This window comes from Cygnus olor, chromosome 7 (genome assembly GCF_009769625.2).
Source record: "Cygnus olor isolate bCygOlo1 chromosome 7, bCygOlo1.pri.v2, whole genome shotgun sequence".
NCBI lineage: Eukaryota > Metazoa > Chordata > Aves > Anseriformes > Anatidae > Cygnus > Cygnus olor.
The window spans coordinates 312071-336947 of NC_049175.1; the positions used below are offsets into that span (position 1 = coordinate 312071).

The 24877-nt window shown below is 46.8% G+C and overlaps 2 protein-coding genes across 2 annotated transcripts in view; one reads left to right on the forward strand and one right to left on the reverse strand.

The window, feature by feature from the left end:
- Positions 1-24877, forward strand: part of SEC24C (SEC24 homolog C, COPII coat complex component) — an 87242-nt gene that overhangs the window by 10394 nt on the left and 51971 nt on the right. The gene's annotated exons all lie outside the window — the stretch shown is intronic.
- SYNPO2L (synaptopodin 2 like) overlaps positions 7460-24877 on the reverse strand; it is a 34718-nt gene continuing 17300 nt past the window's right edge. The window contains exons 3-4 of the mRNA XM_040564370.1: positions 24146-24813; positions 7460-11536 (exon numbers count right to left, since the gene is read on the reverse strand). Coding sequence (XP_040420304.1) covers positions 9204-11536; positions 24146-24813 — 3001 coding nt within the window. The 3' untranslated portion in view covers positions 7460-9203. The remainder of the gene's footprint in view (positions 11537-24145; positions 24814-24877) is intronic.

Below are 24877 nucleotides of genomic sequence, written 5' to 3' on the forward strand. Positions count from 1 at the left end.
GTTATTAATAGCTGACAGTCCAGAGCGTAGAGTCTCAGATAGCACTGCCACCAGCCCCGAGGAGAGGGGAAAGGAAAAGGTTGCTCCTTGGGCCTCCTGCAGTCACTGTCTCAGTGCCCAGGAAGACCAGGCACCCTGTAGGTGCCTCACTCAAATCAATATGCCATTCCTCTTCCTCCTCCTATTGCATTTTAGTAATCCTTTCTCAATATCGTGTTTCTCAGCAATGCCTCAAAAACTCTCTGGGGTTTTGCTCTTATTTACATGTTTCTTCTGCCCCCTCCTCACTCCATCATTCAGCTTGGCCTTCTCTAGGCTTCATACACAATTCCTAAAATGCCAGGCATTCAAGTAATGCATCAGAAGGCAGAGAAGTAAAGTGATCGTATGCATTAACCAAGAAGTAGTGGCAAAACCACAAAGTCTAGAAAGCTATTTAGAGAGTCTTAGGAAGTAGCTGTGCAATGCGTATGGCAAGCCCAGAAGAATCAGACAGCAAGGAAACTCATTTCCTGATTCATGGCAGAAATGGGGTTGATTGCCTGCATTTTGTGTAGCTCTGTGCGTGCCAACGATGCCTCTGCTTTAGCTCCTTTGTCTGTGAATAGGAAGTAGAGACCTATGGGCAATAAACAGCCTTTATACCCAGCTTGGAATCAGGGCACATATGGCAATCTCCTAGCCTAAAGTTTCCTGTTTTCCCCTCACTTGTATCCATATAACTACTATGTATACCTCACATTGTGCCTGTAGCACAGTACTTGTTCTCCCCTGGTCACATCCACTGTAACACCTTACTATAAGCTTTCCACTGTCCAGAAGAGCGCTGCATCCTTCACTGAATCCAGCAGACACACCAGAATGACCCATGGGGCTGGGGGACCCAGTTTGTGCCCCTACACTCCTATGCTGGAGATCTGGGAGTAGCCCCATGGAGCTGTGCCAGTGTGAAAATGGGTTAGCACAACCGAACTGTAAATACCCTCTGCCTGCTGCAGACACCAAGACAGAGCTGCATGCCTGGAGAAGGCCATTACATCTGCACAAGGCCGGAGCTGGTCAAATACTACTGTCCCAGCCGTCCCACTGCTGTACCTCACACCCACCACAGTGCAGGTGGCCACAGAGGAGCAGGTCTCTCTCTGCTCACTGCAGGTTGTACAAAGAGGAATATTTTGTCACCACATATATTTCCCTTGGATTTGGCACCGTGTCGGGCTTGCCCAGGGTGAGCAGGCACAATGTGCTGATGATTGCTCAAAATCAGCAGCCCTTTGCCTCTCCTTTCTCAAAGGCATGAGATACAGTTGCCTCATAGATTTAAGAAGTTTCTGTCTCCATTTTGATAATCAACTAAGAATTAATGTGATCTATATTATGAGGTAGGAAGCTGAGAAGTGCAGCTACTATTATATGGCGCCTTCCTGCAGTCACTAGAATGATGCTAAACTCTGCCTCCTCTGTACTTGCTTCCAGCAGCTGTTTTCAGACCATTTTATAGCTGCTATATTATTTCTCCAGTCATCTCCAGCACCTTCATGAGCACAAATTACACCTTAGGTGAACAATCTGTGCTAGATGGATATCATAGGGAAATCTGTTGGGTTTTGAGGCATGGTGTAGCTCTAGAAGATGTTGTAGCAGGGAAATATGTGTTTATTCTTCCCTACCACAAAGCACGACCTGCTGCTCCTCTGCTTCCTCCCATCCCAGTGGAGGGATGGTCCTGATGCAGGCAGAAGAGCTGTGCAGGATGGAAGGGAGAAGAGGGCCTCAAGACTAGTGGGAGATCAATGGAAACCCTCTTACAAAACTCTAGAGAAAGTAGGGAAAAGCAATAGGAAGGAGATGAAGGGAAGGTGTGCCTAGTGCAGTGTCTGTGGATCTCAGACAGGATACAGGCAGGCATGCCCAGCAGAAAGGACTGGGCACTGATGACAATTTGGGGTGAGATGCCTCCAGAAGACCAGATTCCTCTGAGGATCCCCATCCCAAAGAGTAAGAAACAAGTGGGGTGAAGGGAAGGCATGTATCCATACGCAGGGTGAGGTGCAGGACCTAATGGTGCTGTTGGTGTGTACCGCACGGAGCTGGAGCCTTGATCCCAGAGGGAGTGTAAGAGATGGTTTATTCTATTAGCATGGCACCAGGATTTACAGGGTGATTTGGATAAGGCAGTCTTGTGTCTGACACTTAAGCACCAAGGCACATCTTTAACTGAGATTCTCACCTCCTACTCTAGCTTCAAATAAAATGGTATGGCTCCATTTTCAGTTGCCAGGCTGAGAACTAAATGCTGCTCATTCTCCTCTCTCTGCACAGTTTCTCTGAGAGGTAGAAATACGTAGTTCACTAGTCTAGAAATGTCTTTGGTGGGCCTAGCAGAAACTGCACTTGTGCCCTGCCACGATGCCAGGTTCAGCAGCTCAGTGGCTTTTTCCATAGGTAGTGTTGTCCCAATCTGATAGCCCTGCCTGAAGTAATAGGATGAAAACAGCATAGCTAAGAAGTAATGTAGGACTCTTACTCTTATCTTATAACCCACTCATGCTCAAGGCTCAGACTTATAAATCATTACAAGACTTGGTTGATGAGTTACCTTTTTTTTTTTTTTCCTGGATTGTGGTGAGATATGGGGGCTAAATTCAGTCCTTGCTTGAGTGTGGAGCTTCCACTTAGGTCAGTGGTAATAGTACCTGTCCTGCCTTCAGGACATTTCAGCACTTCAGAGAGGAGATTTTAATCATACAAGGGACTGTCTGTATTTCACTGTGACTACCTCCTTCTTTCCAAATATATGCTTTGCTTAAGTGGCTTTAAGAGCAGCCTGCACAAAGCTTTGCTTTGTCTGACCTGTATCTTCAAAAGTTGTTTATTTTTGTGCTGAATTCCCATGCACCTAATTTCAAACGGGCAACTTCAGAATATTGATACCTGTAAAATCATTTCAAGCGCAGCAGATGAGACCTGTCTTGTTCCATAGTGCTAGATGGACATAAGTAGTAGCCAAGACAAAAGTCATCAGCAGGGCTGTCTCCTGAGCACGTTTTTATCATGTGAAAATCTGGCAAGCAGAGTCAGTCTGGCAAAGAGTCTTCACCATTTTAGTTTTCCAAAGATATGGAGTTAAATATTGACCTTGCTCCCCTTTCTCCTTGGAGCCCAGGACTGTTATGTGCTGAAAATATTCATAAGCAGCAGATTTCAACACAACTTGATGTGTTCTGAAAAGAACATGCAAAGCTCTTGGGTTGGCTTTTGTGGGGGAGGTTGCTTTCCATTTTGAAATGCATATATATATGTATATTGATCTTTTAAAATATTTCATATATGCCTAATCTCTTCCACTTCTACACAGACAGCTGGAAGACTTGTCAGTAGCTTGTAGCAACACAATAGGAGAAATAGTTAACACCCGGCTCTCTCCTGCCATTAAATGGGCTTAGTGCATGATGAGACGTAGGTCTGGGACAGAAATATGTAGGATTTGATCACAGATCTGTGTGTTGGAATAGCTGGGTACCCATGGTGTGTTACTCGCCGGGCAGCCTGTTTGCCTGCATGCCCCACGTGCTGCCACCCAGGAATCCCCTCCAAGTTGCAGCAAGCCTCCCACTGCCAAAACTTCCCGGCATGAGGCTGGTCTTCTCCTCTGGTATGTGGCATTAAGAAACACCATATGTGAATGCCAAAAGAGGTTGATTAGGAGGGAAGGATTCCCTAAGATTTTAAAGCCTCCAGGTTTAACACCACATCAGGTGAATGCCAAAACTCCAGATAATTTAGAGAACAGTGGCAACATCTAGTGGCCATTGAAGCTATAGGTATGTAGTGCCTGGGAATATCCTTATTCTTCACATATGCCACATACCTGCCTAGCTTTGCACTTTGCTGGACACTTCTCCTTCCATCTAGTAGGAGTGTTTGGGGGTAGGTACCCCCCCAGGCACCTTACTATTTTCTAGTTTTAAAATATTCTCTGAGGAGCACACTGGAGTCCAAGTTCATCCCTAGCCTGCCACATAACTGTTCAGTAATCCTTTGGCTTTGCTTTGGGCCAGTAGTCTCAGGGTTGGCTCCCCCCCCACGTTTGAAAGTGTTTGTCTGATCGTTCTGACACGGTCTGTTGTGAGAAGAAGTGACTCTCACTTGAGAAGGTTGTAGAGGTTAACATGGAATTTAATGAGAGCCCTGGACACAGAAACTGTCCTGCAATGTGTCAAACCATCTGGAGTAGCTCGTAATCCTACTTTGTCAGCTTTATTAAGCAAAACAAGATGCAGTCCTAATCTGCAGCTTGTGCATCTGTAGTCTTATCTCTTTGGGAACTGCACTTCTGGCTGGACTTGAAGCCCAGGTTTGGCATCAGCAGACATTGCTGCCCCTTTGTGTTTTTTACTGTCCAAAAATCAATCAGAAATAGGCTGGATAGTCCCAAGACCCACCCCCAGACACTGTGTAAGGGATGCTTCTTAGCAGTTAATCTGAGAAACATCCCCAAAATGATACATGGACAAGTGTCCAGTCTGCAGTCTAATCCTACAGCTGACCCCAGCAGCTCCTGCAATGCTCAGGAGTTGCTATATGTGAGTGACATACATCTGGGAAAGTAACGCCTGCCAACACTTGTCCTAAACTGAGGACAATGAACCTCTCAAGACCCAGAAACTGAATAGACTTTAACATGAATTGAGTTAGGGCTGCAGCCTGAGGATGTAGTGGGATATATTTGTTTTTCTGACTGATTGGGTTTCCTGATTTCTCAGTTTATGTTAAGAATACATTGAGTAGTAGTACAATGGGGGTTTGTATGTGGACTTAGTGGAGCTGACAAACTGTTAATACCGGATTTATAAGCAGAGGAGAGTAGCGGAATCCCCTAACAAGGATTCAGGAGCTAACAAATGAGGATTTAGGCTAAGTCTGGAAAAGGTGACTAAATTAATTTTAGGTTTCTCTAGGTGTTTTGTCCCATCCCTTCACTGTTAAAATTTGGACTCATCTTTTGCTAGGACAGGGACTGTTATGGCAGGGACAGCCTAGGACAAGAGGAGGTTGCTGGGCTAGATTTCACACTGACACGTCCTATCTGCACGATAACTGAGAGAAGAAGAGGTGGTTGGGATAGGTTTATAGCTGGCATCTCTGTAAACTCCTGTCTGGATTTTGTTCTGTTGTAGGCATAGATCACTGGGCTAGAGCAGAGCAGGGCTATGAACGGTTATGCTGAGGGTGAACAGGTACAGGCAGAGCTGATTGTAGCACCAGGCTGTGACACCGCCCCTAAAGAAATTTCTTCTTTGCCCTATCAGTATGTGAGTGGTTTATAACCCTTTGTACCAAAGTTTACATCTCACTTAATTTTTGATTGTTTTGCTTAGGTGTTTTTATTACCAAGACATCCCATCTTTTTTTGGACTCATATTCTCTTGGCCTTAGCAGTAGTAGTAGTTTGTGGTGGTGCTTAACTGCATGTGATGTACACAGCAGTCCTTTCTTGGTGCTAAGCAAAGAAGGTGACAAAATGCCACGTGTAAAGTGCATATCACAAGTTTATTCTTCTGCACAAACAAATAGAAAGTGACTGTAAACTGCAAAAACGACAAAACAGAAAAGGAAAAAGGTATTTCCATAAACAGAGACGCCACCTCTGTTCTCTTTCTGGGGTCACATCTTCCACCAGACAGAGCACTGCTGTGAGGCTCCCATCTTCAGAGCACTGACAAGTCTCCTTTAAGAAGAGGGTGTGGTAGAGTATGCTGGATGGTATAGCAGAAAGGGAGTGAATTCTGTCAGAGGAACAATCTTGGGTTATTCTGTGCTGCGTCTGGTGAACAGTGACTCCTCGTCACACCAGTCTCTTCTGAGATTCTTCCTCTCAGCTGCTGCAGGAACTTGAGGTTATCTCTGGCAAGTGTTGCCATATATTCAGAGGGAAGGGAAGCCAAGATAACCCACCAGAATTGCCATAGCTGCAATGTATAACCAGCAGCATGCTAGAGAGGAGGCAGTTTTAAATCAGAGCCCATGTAGACGTCTTCAAATTCTTACCTAAGGGATACTGGGGTTTGGCCTACCACTGCAGCTCATAACTTAGCAGGTGGGAGCTAAAACTTGTCCAACAACTGTTTACATGTGTGCTTGTTCAACAGCTGAGGAATTAGGAATTTGGAGAGGCTCAAGACAATCTTATATGGTTCAAAAGTATTCCTTGTAACCTCAGCTGTGACCTTTCTAACAGGCAGCCACATGATTTTCATGAGCAGACACTAGTAGAGCTGCTTGAAGGCAGCAGTTGTGCAAGTTTCTTTCCTATAGCTTAGCAGATGCATCTCAGTATTAGTTCTCATCTCATGCTACTTGCAGCCACAGGCCTTATTTGGGATACTCCACAAGCACTGTAGGCCTCATCTGCAGCACCCTCTGCTTCTGCAGATCCCATTCTGTCCTCAGCACAGGACCCAGAAAAGACTGGGAGAGGCTGATACCATCAAACTAGCGTTCCTTCCAAACCTAGCTTTGAACGAAGGATGGTAGAGGTGAAATGCAGGATCTCCCTGATGTTTAGTATTAGTTCTCCTATCAGACCTAATGTTTTTTTTTTCATCTCCTTCCCACTACATTATCAGAAATTATGGGCCAAATCCAGTTATTGCACTCAGGTCCTGCCATGTAACATTCCACAGTGTTTGGCCATCATTGTTTGACTTGCATCAGTGTCTCCTAGAAATCTGGAGCAGCACCACCCAAATACAGGCCAGATGCAATCTCCTGAACATATTAAAAACAGACTTCTCTCTTTTATTTATTTATTTATTTTTTCTTCCCAGTGGCAGAAGGAAGTTCCTGAGACACTCAGGTCCTGAATGCACTTGATCTTTAGGTCCATGAGGGACAGGAACACTGGAGTAAGATTCAAACTTTCTGAGGTTATTTATTCACTGCAGAATTATCCTGAACACCCTTTCTCTGGTCAACATAACTCCTCTCTACACCTGAGTTCAGTGATGCTTTCAGCCTGGGCAAGCTGGTCTGTCAGTGACATCCAGCCAGCACTCCACATGGAGATTACAGACAAAGCTTTTGCAGCACTACCAGTCCTTTAGTTCCTCCCCACAGGTTTCCTAGAAAAATGGAAGACTCCTTCTTCTTTCTGTGGGAAGAATTACAGACATTTATCTTGCTAGAGCACATGGCAATATGTGCAGCAACAATGGCAATACAGTGCAGCACAGGATGAGTGAGAAAGCAATCATCCAAGTCAGGTTTTGTAGCGTGGCTGCTCCCCCTCACAGTGAAATGGATTCTGGTGATCTGAGTTAACTCTGCAGTGATGACTTCTCCTAAGACCTCCGCTTTAGGGCTTTCCAGGAACATGGACCGTCACCTCATCACTTGAGGTTGACTGCTCCTCTGTTATACAACCAGGTGCAGCACCTCCCCTTTTATTATTAACTCGGGGCATGTCCTAAGTTTTTTTTCTCCAACCTCTCCCATGGCTGAAAGTCTTCCAAGAGAGTTGTAACTGCTGTCCTCCTTCCTCCCCAGCATGCTCATCCTACATTCCAGGGCTCCCAGCGATGTGCACTGCAAACACAGGCCTGCAGAGCGAGGCCAGCCAGACATGAAGGATTCAAAGGGACCTTGCAGGGTTGTGTATTGCTTTTCCTTTTCTCTCATTCCCTCCCTCTCAGGGTTGTCCAGGACTAGAGTTGCTAGCTGGGTTCTCCAGCCCACTTTGTGAGGCTGCCACAAAAGAGGGAGCAAGGGCAGAAAAACAAATGTCAGGGGGTTGTACAGACTAGAGCATAGGTGATGGGCACATACACATGCACAGACCCTACTGATAACCTGAATTCTTTCTTGGGAGAGGGAATGCTTTCTTCTTGTATACTTTTGGTGTAGGGATTAGGTCTGAGGTTAGCCTGAGGCAATCAAAGAATAACCAGTCCTATTTCCCCAGCACTGCCAGCAAACTGAGCTCTGTATGTGTGTGTGAGAATGCAGTTCCTCTGGGAATCTCAGAACACTTCAGTTTTTATCAATCAGTCCTGAGGATACTTAAATCATTTAGTATGAAATTCCATTTGTGACTCTGTTTCCCTGTACTCCACTCTCCTGCTGAGACTGTCTGTTAAGGGGCTCCATCTTCCAGCTCAACAGAGTGTTTTCAGGAAGTTTTACGTCAAGACCCATTTCCAATCTAGCCACTCTTCTGTCCACTAAACAAAAAGCTGAAATGGAAATGCTTATTCAATCCTGCCTCCTTTTAAAGCCAACTTTACCTTCTCCCACACAATCCTTCTTTATACGTACAGCATCTGTATCCTGTTCCAGTAAGACTAATGCTGTAGGGACTGCTTGGAGCCAACCAGCCACTGCCTGAGCTTAGCTTTGCTCCTTGTATATCTCCAAAAATTAATAGCTCCTTCTGTGGGGGACTTGTGGTAGCCCCACCAAGTCCATTCAACACCCCTCTGGCATGCTGCTCCCAGATCTGATGGCTGAGTTTCTCACCAGCTAGGATGACTGTTTCTTTCAATCCCCACCTGGCAACCAGAGGAACAGGACACACTGCCTACATGTGCACGTGCAAACCCCCCACTCTGCTCTCTTGCCTCCTTTGCAATGGAGGGAGATCTGGCAGAAGTGTCCAAGGCAGAGCCCCACTTCTCCTTTCTCTCCCTGCTGACTGCTGCTGTGTGTGTGTATGGGTGTGCCTATACACAGACTCACAGGCTCTCAAAAAAGCAGTCTAATGGGAAAGGTAGGACTTCTGTTTTGTAATCCTGTCTCTAACCCTTCCTTCCTGGAAGGCTCTTGTCCACCAAGGCCCCTCATTCAGTGTTGACTCCAAAGACCTTGGGAGGAAACCACTGCATGTCCTCGTTGAGACAACACCCGCCATTTGCCCTCTCCAGACATGGGTTTTGCTGATGCAGTCAAGTTCCCAGTCCCTGTGTACCACACATGCCCTCTCTCCACATTCTTCCTCCATCTGTAGACACAGCCATAAGCCTTGCCATGAAGCTGCCCATCTGAGACCAAGGGGAGGTTGGGGGAGAGGGTGGTGCAGAAGGGGAGTAATTTTTTTTCTCTTTTCTTCATTTTACATCACTCACCCCAATGTACTGAGCTGACATGAAAGACAAAATGAGCACTATCTCTGTGGGGCCATGGATGGGATGGTAGTGGTGCCTGCCTCAGTGGTGGCCAAAGCTCGGCCTCCACACGTTGGCCTGCATCCCCGTTCTAGCTGCTGAGAATTTGGGCCTGGCCACCTGAAACCGAGAGGCTGAGGCAGGGTTTGGGGAGGGCCGCAGGCTTGCCTGACCAAGCTCAGGGGAGCTCTGGTATGGCTTAGGGGACTGGCTGAGCTCCACCTGGAAGGGCGCTGGGGTAGCAGGGGCAGAAGAGGCCATTTCTGTTCTCCACACTGGTTCATCCAACATGGTGGCTGAGCGGGGCACAAGCACAGTGGGTGCCATGCTGCCTGAGGCTGGCGTGGGAGCCGGGGTGGAGAAGCGACGAACCTCCTGGGTCTTGGCTGTTTTCACTGGGACCTGCTTGGCCACGGTAAAGGATGAGCCGGCCTGCTGGGCTGGCTGAGCAGGAGACTCCTGCGTGCTAGGGCTTGGGGGATCTCCAAAACAGAACATGGCTGACTTTAATTGATAGGGCTGATGGCACATGAAATTGATGACCTTGAGCCCTGATTTCTGGCCAGGTGCCTTTTTCACTTTGCTCTCTGCTTTGCTAGCCTGAGACTTGCTGGCTGCCAGAGGATAGAAAGGGGAATGCATTGGGTTGTAAGCTATTGGAGGGGGAGCCCGGATGTTGGGTGAATATTTCCAGGATGAAGGTAGAGAAGGGGAAGGAGAAGGGGTCCTGGGCTTGGACTCCGGCTTTGGCGTTGTCTCCACCACAAATTTGTCCATGCGGCTCTGGCGTTTGGCAAAGAGCTCTGCCCCCTTCCCTTTAAGCTGAGGCATGTCGTGGGCCCCATTTACCAGTCCAGCATCTTGCTGCTGAGGCTTCGGAGCCACTGGAGGTGGGGTTTTGAACTTGCGGCCAGAGGACTGCATGAAGTTGCAGGCCTCGGCACCCAGGCTGAGGAAGTCCTCTTCAGGCCCAGACTCAAAGCCTGCCCCAGGGTGGTCACCTTTTGGCTTCTCATCCAGGTTCTGCACCAGAGACAGGAGCTCGGGGTTGGGTGAGTTCTTCTTCTTCTCCTCAATCTTACTGAACATGGGCTTCTTGTTGCCCCGCCGGCGAGCCTCCTGCAGGATGCCTGTGCGGGGAGCCGGCACAGCAATCCTCTGCTCCCTGGAGATTAAGGGCTCGGAAGGAGGCCGTGGCGTTGCTGGTGAGGTGGCAGGAGAAGGCTGCACTGGCAGTGGGGAGCTGGGGTGCTGCGATGGTGCTGGGCTGATATACAAAGACGAAGAGGCTGTTCCAGGGGCTTGTGGCTGGGATGCTGCAGAGGCCACCTCCCCTCCTGGCTTTGAGGGAGTTGACAGAAATATAGAGGCAGTGGATGTCCGGGCAGTGTTGGTGGAAGGCTTAGCCTCTGGAGCGCTTCCTCCCACTCTTGGCTGTGATTCTAGCAGTGGCGTTGGCCTTCCTGGTGCAGGAATATACAGAGATGTGGAGGAGCTCACTGGACCGTGGTGTGCTGGCACTGGGGCACTGGCAGGTGATCCTGGAGCCTGAGGTGAGAAAGGGGGAACTGCCGTGCTTTGCCCACCCAGGATTTCAGTGTTTTTTTTGGGTACAGACGGCCTGAAGATGACAGAGGATGTCGCTGGGCATTGGCCAGAAAAGCCAGGAGTGAAAGGCCGTGCAGATCTGTTGAACATACTGGCCGTGCTTGCAGAGAAGGGGTCAGGGGTGCCGGGGGGTGGCTGGAAGACAGTGGGGCTGGAGGGAGCCAGGAGCGGAGCGGGCAGAGTGGCTGGCTGCTTGCTGGGCACTTGCACACCTTCCAGGTGGATGCTGAGGGGCACACTGCTTGTCTTCTGTGGCACAAGCATCTCTCCATTCAGCATGCCTGGCTGCGGCTGCACAGCTGGGGCAAGCTGGGGGCTCTTCTCTGCAGGGACTTTCTCTACTGTGTACTTTCCAGCACGTTCCCTCTGCTGCTCAAATAAGCGGGCTCCTTTACCTGAGGCCTCACTCAAACCTTTTTGCTTCTCTTCTTTCTGCTCAGAGTCTGACTTGGACTTTTCAATGTCCAGGTAAGTGTTGTCCCAGTCTGAGTTATTTGTTAAGCTTCGGGCATCAGAGAAACCTTCCTCGTCAAATTCAGATTCACTGGTTGGAAAAACTCCGTCTTCCTCCTCGTAAGAGCGGTCTTCGTCGACACTCCCAAAGCTTACCAATGTGTACTTCTTGGCCCTCTGCCTACGCTTCTTGAACATCAGCACCCCCTTGGAGTGGGGGTTCGGTGCGTCTGTCAGCAGGGATGCAATGGTTCTGCACTTGGTTTTGGCTTCTTTCACATTCTTCTCTTGGATGCTCTCGTGGCGGTGGAGCTCTGCAAGAGACAAAGAGAGGCAAGCTCAGAGCTCAACAAGAGGCTGGATGGGCAGAGATGGAGAGTGATATGGCTATAGGTATTCGAGTGCTTGTACAAGAAGACACACTGTCACCCCCTGCCCTTCCTTTTCTTTCCAACCTTTGCTGATAGCATCTTTAGGACCTACTGATACAAACCCATGTTCAGTTTTCTCTTTCCCTGCAAACACAATCAAAAAAGTTCATACAGGTGAACTCTCCTTACTCCAAAGATACTAGAGTCACAAAGAGCTCAAGAGGCACAATTGGGGCCTGAGCCCTGCAGTGCCAGCTCTAGTCAGAGTACCTTGCAGCAACACTGTGCGTAGGGCTGTTCGCTGCTCCCTGCAGCAGCCCCACAGCAGCAGGAGGCATGTTTTCACCCTTGCTGCAGTCCCTTGCCTGTGCCCCATGCCCAGCAAGGAAACAGAGCATTTGCTCCCGAGCAAGAATCCCAGACCTCCACGACCGATCAGCCAGGCCAGAAGGAATCCACTTACACAGGCTTGCCTGGAAAAGCCAACACCTGTTGGGACACTGGCATGAAAGGGTGGGATAATCATCTTCCACCTGTTCTGCCAGTCCAATGGACAGTAAAGCCCCAGGGAGGAACGTTGAGTTCTTTGCCTGGCATGCAGGGAAGTCGGGGTGATCAAGATTCAACAGAAAACCAAACTCAGCTGCCCTATGGAAAGCATGGACTTGCCTAGAATTGGTGTTCAAGTGAGAAATTTGCACTAAACTTGCACTGAAAAAAATTAGGCCCTGCTGAAGGTGGGGGGAAGAGAGGGCAGGACAGGATAGGACAGGACAGGACAGGAGAGCTGCAGGCAGTGCTGACGGATGGTGTTAAGTCAGGAAAGGATGGAAGCTGCTCAGTCCTCTTGGGATCTCACTTTGTTTCATCACAGAGCATTCATTCAATGGGGACCAGCTAATGTGGCAGTTATTTGCACTGGGGGACAGCAGGGGAGAGGGAGCTTAGCTAGGAAGGACACTAGTTTTCCTGGGGGCTGCAGATGTCCCCCAAAACCTGGCTAGGCTGCACAGTTGTGGCAGATGTCATTGTTCTGTACTGCACCAGTTTAACCACAGCAGAAATGGCCTCCCTCTCTTACCCATGCTAAAAATAAGGAGTTGCTCTGCAGAGCAGTCATTCTTCCACAAAGCTTAAGGTAAAAACAAAGAAAGACTCATCTCAAGGTCTGCAGCAATTCCAGAGCACATGCTGCTGCCTTGTGATTTCAGCAAGGGGACTTCTCTGGTTTGAAATCACCTTACTTGGGTGCTCAGTCCACTCTTCCCCTTTGCACCCAGAAAACAAGAAAAAGCAAAATCAGTGCTGACCTGAAAAAATGGCCCACCATTTGTATTTACACTTGGAGAGTGAAGGCTGTGTGAAAAACTTTCCTTACATACTGACTTTTAGCTGAACCAAGACTAATGTAGTGTCCAGGATTTTGTGGCGATGTAGTGCTCTTCAGCACAGTTGTGGATTTGCCCTCAAAGATCTGCTTGCCCATGATGGAAACCAGTTACAGTCCCTGAAGGTCTGTCCACTCCACTTAGAAGTCTGCATGCATGTGTCTGGGGGTTTTCACAGTGGAGGAAATAAGACAGATTTCTTTCTTTCTACAAGGATCCAGTCACTACACCTCACCAGGCTCGTATTTTGCTTCTAAATTTACAAGGAGGAAGAGCATCACTATAGAATCTACATCAAGTCCAGACTATGTCAACTCTGTGTGAGTGACTCAGAGGAAGATTTCTGGCATCAGGAGCTAACATCCAGGGAGCTACACCGTCCAAAGGGAGTGTCTGTGCAGCCTTTCTGGCAGCAGAGCACCATGAAAGGGCCCAACTCTAGCAAATATAGTTAGAGAAAATAGAACAGTAGACAGTCTTGTTTATGCCTCAACCAACTCTTGGGCCAGGCCCAGCACTAATGTCCACGTACAGCTTCCTTAGCAAGTTGTTCTGAACTACTCTGTGCTCTGAAGCAGCTGGAAACTGAGGCCCTCTGGGACCTGCAGCTTGCCTCCCTGTTCTGTTCTTCTTACATCCCTTCTTATAAAGGCTAAAGCACATAACAAATTACGCCCATTCTCCCAGCAGAAAAAATGATCATGGTATTCAAACTACAGTCTCCCACAATGGTTTAAGAAAAAAAAGGAAAAGAGAAATCTTCCCAAAATGACTTGCTGAAGAAAAAGAACAAGAGTGAAAGCAGAATAGGGAAATGAATTGGGAAAAGGGAGGAGTGGAAACAGAAGAGGAAAAGAGAGGAGAGGAAAGTGAAAAGGAAGAGAGAGAAGAGAAGAGAAGAGAAGAGAAGAGAAGAGAGAGAAGAGAAGAGAAGGAAGAGGAGAAGAGAGAGAGAAGAGAAGAGAAGAGAGAAGAAGAGAAAAGAAGAGAAAAGAGAAGAGAGAAGAGAAGAGAAGAAAGAAAAGAAAAGAAAAGAAAAGAAAAGAAAAGAAAAGAAAAGAAAAGAAAAGAAAAGAAAAGAAAAGAAAAGAAAAGAAAAGAAAAAAGAAAAAGAAAAGAAAAAGTAAAGAAAAGAAAAGAAAAAGAAGTAAAAGGAAAAAGAAAAATGAAAAAAAAAAGAAAAGAAAAAGGAAAGAAATAAAAAGGAAAGAAAAAGGAAAGAGGAGACATCTGTACCTGCATAAGGCTGATCCAAGCTTGAGAAGGCAGAGTCCAGACCTGGAGAGCTGGGCATGTCACAAAGCCCATTTAATTCACAACTCCCCATAAACAGAGAGAGGCAATGAGAGAGAAGCAAAGCAGTTCCCTGCTGGAGCAGAACCAAAACTCTGAGGTGTCCAAGCCCTTTGCTATCAGCTTCACAAGCCTTTTAAAGCCTCTCTTTTGTCTCATAGGCATTGCTGCCTAAGGCCATGAGGTCACTTGGTCTATTTTTGTCTTCTTAGCTTCATCATTGAGCAGTGTGATGGACATTGTCACCTGGCACTTAAACAGCCTCCTTCTTTCCTCCACTCCCTGGGAGGAGAAACTCTTCTTTTTTCTTAAAATAAATCTCTACTCTTACTGCTTCTGTGGTGCAAGCTTCAGGTTAGAAGCTGTGTTTCTAAGCAGTGCCTCAATGTCCTGCAAACAGACAAGGCTAACACAGTGCTTATGTCCAATGTGGCAAGGCAGAGAAACCCACCCAAGAGGAAAGCAGCTTGCCTTCTCTGAAACCCTCAGAGAGCGCCCAGCTCCAGGCAAATATAAAGAACAAAAGAGTTTGGAGGAGAGGTTTTCTTTTCCTATGTATATCAATTGTGCTTCGTGTCTGAGGAGTACCAGTCCATGTCACTGATTCCTGTTGTGCGTCAGGACTGAGGAATATTTAACAGAGGAGCATTAGAATCCTGAGTGCCTGGTAGTGAATTGGTTTAGTTGAATTAAAATGGCAAAGGCTGTTACCTACAATAATGAAGAGTGTGGCTGTGCCCAGGGAGGGCGACAGAGGGTTTGGAGGCCAAAGAGTGCTGTTTTGGGAGCACCATGCAGTGCTCCAGCACTGGAGACTGAGGGGTGATGAAAGATGAGTTGATGATAATAAGGACTGTGGTGGACAGAGGAAGGGAACAGAGGGTGCTGGGAGTCTACAGATCTCCACAGCTGTAACCCTGTGAGCTGCTCAGCATCTCCCATGCTTTGGCTAGGTCTTGTCCTACTGCCTCTTTCTGTACACGAGCAATAGGGCCTAGGAGAGAATGCCAGAGCTGTAGCTGTGAGACACTGCCCTGTGATTCTCCCATACAGCAGACGTACAGCCCTAGCAGTACCTTAGCCCAGGACTTGAGCACACCATCTCAGGTGTTAGTGAGTCTAGAAGAAGGAAGGTCTGATCATGCCTCCTAAAATCCATTAACCATTGCTGAATGCCAAGAAAGCCAATTTCCACAGGCAGTGTTGCTGTAAGAGAGGCCTCATACAGAGGTTTTTACAGCAAGAGCAATGAAAGTGGCTCAGTCGCTTCTTCTCTGATTAATACTTACACATACAGGGATACAGTCTCTTTGAAAAAGCCTTGTCAAATCTGATACATGCAATATGCAATTGGAAATGAAAATATAGCTCTGCAGTGCTGAAAAAATCTCTGTTAAGAACATTCAAATGGAATGGATAAGAGAGTTAAGAGAAGGGTTATAAAACTCATACATTCTGCTGGTGTGGTGGACAATTTCTATAGAAAACTTTTTGCTAATTTGTAGAGCACTCAAATTTTGTCCCCATTAAATTCTGCTGCAATAATACAAAAAAAAAATCTATTAGGCAAAGCCTTCAAAGACTTTTCTATGTACTGATTTAACTAAATTTCACTGAAGTGGATTAAATTAAATTACTAATTACAGTAAAGAGAAGTGCAAAAACTGTAGATCTTTTTAAGATTAGGACCCACTACAAGAAAGCATTGTATACTCAAGAAAACTATTGAATAAGCAGGTTTACACAATGTCAGATACTGTTCATGTTCACTAGGAAATAAAGCTGGTAAATTTTATCACTAAAGACCAAATTCTAGAAAAGCCAATACTACAGAAAATAAGCGTGTTGCTAATTTCAGATATAAAAAAATTATTCCTGTGTGATGAAATACTACTTTGTCTACTATTTTTTCATATGGGATCAACTTCAATTTTGTTTTTCCAGCTATTTATGTTGGGCAAGGTCATTTTTCCATGGCTAATGTTGCAAATATCTCAGTAAGTCATTAGAGGATATAGACATCTCATGCTCTTCATATCTGGAGTCCTTTCAAAATAAGATTTGAATAGGTTATACTGGCCTTCCAAGTATTTCCCTGTTGAAAGCCAGCCTTTCGAGCTACAACTAATGTTTGAATTGCAGAATATGGCAGAGGACTGTATATTCTTTTACTTAAAAGAAGTGGTGTAACTCTGGGGACAGTAAACTTATTTCTCATTCTTGGATGTTTGCACACTTCCATCACATAAACTGTGCATAATATAAAAGATTAATACTGGCTTCACCTCCAGCTTAGCATGGTACAGACAAATGCTGTGGTCGTACTGAAGTCTGCAATGCTTAAGCATGTAGCTAGAGTTAAATGTACAGTTAAGTACTTGTTAAACCAGTGCATTTTCTTAAATGGCTAGTGATTTTAAGAGTTACTAGTGAGACACTGCCCCACTACAATCTGCTGGTGTTAGAAAGACAGAAATCAAGCTTCTTTACAGGGGAATCAACAGCCGTGAGAAAAAATGCGCTCAGTACCTTAGTAGATTTTTGACCATTCTTTGCCATTCTTTGACTCCCATACTGCTACTGAAGAACCCTGCTAGGCTAAGAAGGTTCAGAGACATTGCTATGCATGGCAGCAATTTGTCTCTGTGTTAGTCTCATGGTATCCTGCTTGTTCACTCAAAAATCTCCCTTGGTTGATTGAGAGTTTGACTTTTTTTCCTGAGCTGGAGTGAAATGTGTCCTCAGAGCAAAAGGCAGCACACATGGCCGGCTTCCCTCTCACACTTGGGCCCTGGATAGCCTGGATAGGCCCCTACATAGCCTTCTACAACAACACTGCCAAAGAAGAGCTTTCTTTTTGCCAGGACAGCAAGTTGAAAGTACTAGTGAATCCGTCTTTTGCATTTTTAGCCTGATTTCCTAAGAAGGGTTTATGTGGTCACACTGCAGGTTTTGTGTTGTTGTTTTTGTCTCTTTTTTTTTTGATTTATGTGATTCACCCTAGAAGCTTATGAGCTCATTTGTTAATTTCAGTCTGAAGTCACAAAGATATGAAGCCTCCTATGAGTTACGTGAAAATAGGTGGCTGGACAGAGGAGATAGACCCCACCATAGGAAGCAGAAAGCCTGAGTGTGGTCTTCATTAGGCACCAAAAACTGAAGAACACACAGAAAAGATTCTAAGTTCCCATTTTGAATATGAGAAACATCAGGCAGATTTGCATTTAGTAGACATGAGAGAATGAGATATCAAATATGAGACATAAATTAAAAGGACACCAGGATCTGTTCATTCTGCTGCTCACAGATTTGCTTGATGTCTGACAGCAGGATATTACTGACTCATCTTCCCTTTGTCCTTCAGTGTTTCCAGCATCCACTCTCTGGCAAGCATATGTTCACCATCTGGGTCTGTGCACTTGATTAGTCCTGTAGCACTTGTCATATATTTTGTTGTCTAATTGATTTTAGTCCCTTTCTGCGACCTGTCAAGCTCCCACCTCATTCTAAAAATCCAGCCTTCCACAAGACAACTGTACGTACTTGCCACGCTTTATGTCATCTGCTGATTAACACACTGCAATCTCACTGAATCCTCAGGCCATCCATTAAAAATGGTATTACTGCCATTTGCTGTTACTGCTTGCTAGGTACAACACACTCAAGAGAAGCAACAATATTTAAAAAGATTCACTAGGAAGAATTTGCAGTTGAAAAAGCAGATAGAAAGACAATGGTGGTGGACCTGGGAACGCTTCTGAGCTCCTCAGTCCAGACACCCCACCTCCCTCCCCCTGTTCCCCACACACCTGGGTTTCTGTCGGAAGAAAGACCAGAAAAAAGCTGCAAGGTGTCCGAGCCAGGTCCCAGTTCTGAGCAACAGCAGTTTAGGGGCTCTGGGGTGCCCCACAGCACACGCTGCCTGGTCTGTCTGGGTGCAGCCAGAGGACAAGATCCACTGGCAGAAGAGGGGAGGGTTGGGATTTTTAATCATCTGTCTTTTTGCCAGTCATATAACATTGAGGTGGAGAGGACATTTGACTGACATACGTTAGTGTTTAAAGCTCCATGGATGAAAATATAGAGGTAGTCCCACTGGATTCAGAAGCCTAGTGAAACACCACTACCAACTTAGTCAATTAGCTACCCTGACATCATGAGGCATTAATAGGTACGTTTTCTGCTCTATACTTAGCCAATTGTGTAGTCACCTTACAGTAGCCCCTTCTCTCCCATATTTCTCTAGTTGGAAAAGTCATGTGGAACCGTATCAGATATCTTGCAGAAGTCAACATACACTGTGTCCACCTTATTTTTTAAGCCACAAAGTATGTTGCCTTGTTGAACAGGTCACTGATCGGTGTCTTTTTGTTGTTTTTACTTTAGTCCATGTTTTTTTTACTGATCATTTTGTTTTTCACAAAGTGTGCTCAAAAGAACTACTTCATTCATCTCACTGAAGCTAAATTGCTAAACTTTTTCTCTTTTTTTTTGTCATCTCCAGAGCCCATGCCTGTAAGAAGGGTGTAATTCTTGGTCCCTTTTTCTGAGTCCCTCCCCATTATCCCAGGATATTAACAAAGACCTGAGGGTTGTCCTAATACAATCTTCGCTAAGACCTTACATTTCACCTGCACAGAGGATATGATTCAGCCTTGCCCTTTTCAGTATACTCAGTGTGTCAAGATATGCTGAACCTTCTCCCCCTCATTTCTGCTCTTCTTTCTTCTACACTGAGGGCCAGATCGTTGGTTAACATGAGCGGTAGATACGCTGATGACTGCGAAGCTGTATGGATTTCACAACAAACTGATCTCCCTTCCTGTGATGGATTTAAGGGAAACTGCCGAATTATATTTGTCAGGTTCACAGTTTTCTCCTTCCTAACTATAATTTTCTCTCACTCTTTTTGAGCAATGACCTATGGCTTAATTACCCCTTGTCAAAGTCCTTTTACGCCTCGCCCTTTTATGTCTCTCCCTCCCCCATCACTATCATTTTTTCTCATTTCAGTGTTGTCTCTGAGTAGCTTTGCCTACTTGTCCCAACCTTTTCAGCAAGTCCCATATCACTTTCAGACATGATGGAAATAAAATTAGACAGGAAGAGGAATTCTTGTTGCCTGTTTGCATTACAATTTCTTTCAACTCAGCTCTAAAAATCCTGGAACCTAGAAATTGTCAGACAATCCCTGCTCAAGCAACTAATACATCAGCCTGAAAATATCACCTCTGTGCTTTTGGTAGAAAACATAAACCAAAGGTGTAAGCTCAAATGACATACTCAAGCCTAAAACTAGATGGAGAGGGCTCCAGATGCACACTGTTTATCTCACTGCTGTTTTCTTTAATAAAAGCATTCCAAGCTGCAGAGAATTCAAAACTGAATGTTAATACTAAGTGGTAGATTCATAAGCAAAGGCAGAAAGGCATTCAGCTAGATTGCATACACCGGTGTATGTAAACTGATTTCCCAAGTGGAGGCAATTTCTAGTTCAACGCATGCTGAAGTGAGGTCAGACTCTCCATCAGTGATTCAACCATGGAGGCTGTTGTCCTTGTTTTCCTAGTGGCTGGCTACTTACTGAGTAGCAAAGACCAAGGGTTATTCAGCATTGTTTCATACTGCGAGCAACAGACCTCCTGTCAGATCAATAGTTCAGGTGATTAATCTTAATCTCCTGATCTGAGCAGAATGTTGTTCTGTTCTTCTTTTATGCAGGTAGAATGGGAATCTTTTTGGTCTTCTAGATTGCAGAGAATTGCAAAACTATTAAGCTAGCCTACCAACGATACAATTATTAGACACAGTTGTCAAAGGTGAAAGCCAAGTAGAAAACATGGTGCAGTAAATTCAAACTGCCATTCAGATACTTTATCTTCTTCACAACTCCTGTGGCCTGTATGCATTGTAATCGGCTGGTAGCTGGCTTGTTGCTCACACACTCTCTGCGGAGAAATGTGACTGCACTGTTAGAAGAGGTAATCTGTGTAGCCCTCCAATGAATAGCCCACTTATTTATAAGCATCCTATCTCAGCAAGTGATGCTGTTGTACATCCGCTTTGAACAAGAAGGATTTCCTTTTCTGATATGGAATGTAGTAACTTTGATGAATGTGTACCCACAGCCAGGCCCTTATAAAGCAGAAGAGGAAATTTCCCCACCCATTTTTCCCTCCCTTTCCTTGCCATACATGGAAAGACTCTTGAGTCCTAGGAACTAAAAATAGTCCAGTGGATAAGTTTAAATTGAGATATTTTGAAGCACTTCTTGCACTGACACAAATTCCTACAGTGTGATAGCAAGTTAGGACTAGACCACTGTCGTGGTATGCCTGTCTTCTGCCAGCAGTTGGTATTGCCAGTTGGGAGAAAGCCTGAGCCTATTGCAGACAATTGGGGATGGGGGTGAAAATACAGTGCACCTCAAGGAGCACAGGTGGATGAGGAGAGGAGGTCCTGGCTACAGAAGGATCCCAAGCCTCTGAGAGTGGGGTGAGCATTTGTGCAGAGGGGGACACTGCAGGAGCTGTGGGGAACCAAGGGTCCTCACTAGCAATTGCTTGTAACATCTGTAGTGTGAATCTCCCTGCCACAACCCCCTGCTTTTTGCTGACTTTCAGGAACTCATTCAGATTCCCCGCGCTTTGGTGTGTGGCTCTCCACGCTGCCCCACTAGTCTGCATCAGCAATGCTCCAAGTGGGTTTTGAGCAGGCATGTTTGAGTCGTGCATCCTGTGGGAAGCTGGGATGATGTAGGGGCTTATTGCACATGATGGAAAAAAATGAGTCAACAAAAACGTGCAAACTGTGAGACGGCAGGAACTCTGGAAAGAGGCAGGCCCACACCTCACTGCACCGGCTGTTGCCTGAAGGAGCTCTAAGCCCTTGCACCCTTTCCAGGGTAGGAGAGCCATAGCACAGCAGCTGCCTACACACAGGGCATCCTAAGGTGGCACCATCAGCTGCTGTCCCCTCCTCCCTGAGCTTCTTTTGTTCCATCCCATCCACTGCCAAATCCTCTTTTGCTGTCTGTACTCACCACCACACTGTGTTCTGCTCCCAGGTTCAACCCCCGGGCTCGTGTGAGTAAGTGAGCTCCATGTGTTCCTGTGGCACTGCTGCCAAAGCAGGTGTCAGACAGCAGTGTCACCTCCGGCAATGGCCACGTGATTTATATCCTCTTAGCAAAAGCAGGGAAAGTAACTGTAGCTGTCAAAAGTTGGTGGATTTGATGAAAAAGATGTGCGCTGGAGAATTGTCAGTCAGACACAAATTAACAGAAAAGGAATCAGTAACAATCGGACTATAAAAGACTGATCGTCCTTTATAGTGAAGGCATGAAAAAGAAGAGGGGAATATGGGGGGCATTTTGTAGTTTGATTAATGTTCTTGAGGATGGTAGGCAATCAGCCCAGATCAGAAATTTACCTGCAATTCTGTTTGCCTGAGGTGCAGGGACAGGTAGGAAAGGGAAAATGTTTCTGTAGCTTAAGAATGACAATGAAAAGTTAAAAAGAGTGACTACAAAGTACAAGAGAAATACCCCCAACACTGGAATTGGAGAAAACATCATAGCAGGCAGAGAAAGCTGCAGGAGTACATTATAGAAAGAAGAGGGTTGAGGAACCTGTTAACGCTCCCAACAAACAAACAAACAAAAGGAAGGAGTTATTCACATTATGGTGCAGTGGTGGGAGCCATGACAAAGAGGAGGTCAGGGCAAGGCAAGGAGGGTGTGCTGCACAGGTGCACTGGGATTATATTTAGAGAGGTGGTGCTCCAAAAGGCAGATATCTGATTAGGTGCCATAATGGTTCTCACCTGTCTACTGTGTCTACATCAGGTCCTAGGCTCCTATGACCGATTGTCCAAGTCACCTACCATACTTGACTCAGTTTTTAAAAACTTGTTTCACTTCTGAACCGTGACCTTGACTTTGCATTCCTGCTTAGCAAAACCCAGGAGTACCCCTGTCCTGAGAAGGCTGTTGTGCTTTGGGTACTGCTAAGGGGGTCAGAGAAACAGAGCTTTAAACTCCTCTGGTTCCATGGGAGCCTGGGGCAACTGTAGGAGCTAAACCACTGTGTGTCCAAACACCCTTGCAAGGCCAATTGTTTCTGGCAATACGTGCAGTGCCGGGTACCTCCAGTGTCTCTGCAGGCAGCCTCCCCCCAGGAGCCAGTGCAGCTCTGCGGTCATGCACCCTCCTGGGTTTATTGCAGGTGTAGGTGCTCCTTAGCTCTGCTCCCCACGTAATGAGCACCTCCCATCCTTCTTCCCTCCTTGCTTTCATCCTTCCTAGAGTTGCTGGCTGCTGATCACATTTTTTTTTAATGGGTACGCTGCTCCAGCACAATCAGAACATAGAGTTTTGCCTTTGTAATTCCTGCCAAGATTCCTAATCCAAGAAAAGGCCAAGCTGGCCATGTGAATTGCCATCCATGGCAGAGCAGCTCTTACTTAAGGACACCCATGGCCAAACCTAATCCAGAAGGGGGGTGAGGGGTGGAGTGGTAATAGGAGAATAAAATATTATCTCAGTGTGTAATGCTTCTAGGAACCCTACCTCTAGCTGACAATAGAGTTGCATCACCTTCTGCCATGGGGTATTATTTTGCCATCAGAAATGCTCTGCATTAAATACGTGGCTTTTCTGGGAGCCTTCTGGACTGACGCTATCCATGGAAATAGGCCTTGATGTAAAGCAATTGCTTATCCACTGCTGGGACTATCAGGTGGCAGGGAGCAGCTGAACATGCCTTTCTCACCATTCACCTCATGCTTGTACATTATTCAAAGGGGGAAAAAATAGCTTCATCCTCAGAGAGGCTGAAATTGCTGCTTTCTTTGCTCTTCTAAGGAAAGTGAGTGCTAAAGACTAGAAAGAAATCCTGCAAGGCACCAGGTTGGTTGCATTGCCTAGCAGGGCCTGACGCAAGGCACCCAACTGAGTCCGTGCCCTCAGTACAGGGCAGAGCAGGAAGCCAGTGCCCTGCCTGAAGGATGCAGCCTGGATTTGAAAGTTACCTCTAAAGGACCAAGAAAAAGAGAGGGGAGTGGCTTAACAACTGCCTTGCAATATTAGCTGGTCTGGGGAAAAGATGCCTTGCACTTGGAGCAGAGAATTAGAAGTGAGAATCTGGGTGGTTTATCTGAATCATTCTGATAACTTTTCTAAGTTTCCCAGTCTGTCCCTCAGTTAAGTCAGCTGTTTGAAACCTGCTTAATTTCTAGGCTCAGAGAAGTCAGTTAGCCACTCATACTGTGCACTGAGATACTCATATGAAAAAAGCTATTGATTACTTTTTATTTAATATTGTTGGGTAGATCACAACTGTGAAGTCGAATAACATCTTACCCTGCCTTCGTGTCTGGGTTTGAAATACAATGTGTAGCAGAAACTAGGAAAGATATCCACTGTTAAGGTCACTTCAGGTCTATGACCCAAGTACTACATGACACTTTTCAGTGCTTTATTCCACCTGGAAAGGTCTCGAGTTCCTACAGGGACCTGTTGGAATTAACTGATCGACCAGCTCCCACCTGCCCTTGCTGGTTCCCCTCTAAAAAGACATCAGCTCTACCAGGGCTCACCAGCTACTGCTGCTGCACAGTTGTGTGGCTGCAGCTCCTAGAAGTGACTCCTACACCCCCGGCCCTTTCTCTCATCTATTGCTTGGGACAACTTGGGTGATGTAGACCCCAGTGCCAAAGCTGCAATAAGAGACCCCTGTCTCTGCAGGGCTGACTCGACTCTTGCTTCTTCCCAAGCTAGAGGAGCTAAGCCACTTTGCAGGTGTGCGGCTTTGGAAAGGAGCTCAAGCGCAGGAAAAGGACGTGGGGCAGTGGCAGGGTGCAGAGGACTTACTGGCCTGCTTGGCTTTCTCTGCGTATGTGGTGGTCAGGTCTTCATCAACTGGGTGCTCCACGGGCCCCACCATGGGGATGAGGTGGCGCTCCGCTCGGATAGCCTTGGTGGCGTGGGGTAGGAGCATCGCCTCCGGGGAAGGCTCCCGCCCCTCTGCTGAGGGTGGCCACAGCGCTCCTTCGCTCTCCGAGAACGGCGTGTCCGTGCGGCTGCTGGGCGGGCAGGCAATCTCCCTCTTGGCCACCCCACTGGAGCTGGCCACCTCGGCTCCCCCCTGCGCAGTGGCCTCTGGCGTGCTCTCATAGCCACTCTGTTCGGATAGGGACACCTCGTCCTGGGTCACGTCCACCTTGCTGTTGGTGCTGCCAGGTGGGGAGCGCGGGCTCTTCTTGCGGGCCCGGCGGTGCTTCTCCTGGGCCATGTTGTCGGCATCGCTGTCAGTCTCACCGTAGTAGGCCTCGCTGTCAGGCGGGGAGGTGAGGCTCTCCAGGTGCCTCTGTGCCTTCCGGGGCTGCGGAGGCGGAGGCTGCATGGTGGCCGGGGCTCCTGCCGGCCTGGAGCTCAGCAGCTGCGCTGGGGGGCTGAGTGGGGACGGCGGGGAGAGCACTCGCTGCCCCGGGGAAGGGGAGCGCTGCAGCCACGGGCCAGTCTGGTCCCCACCAACTATTCTGCAGGAGAAGGAAAAGCAGTGAGCGAGGTGGGGGGAGCTGCAAGGAACCCCCCTGTGAGGAG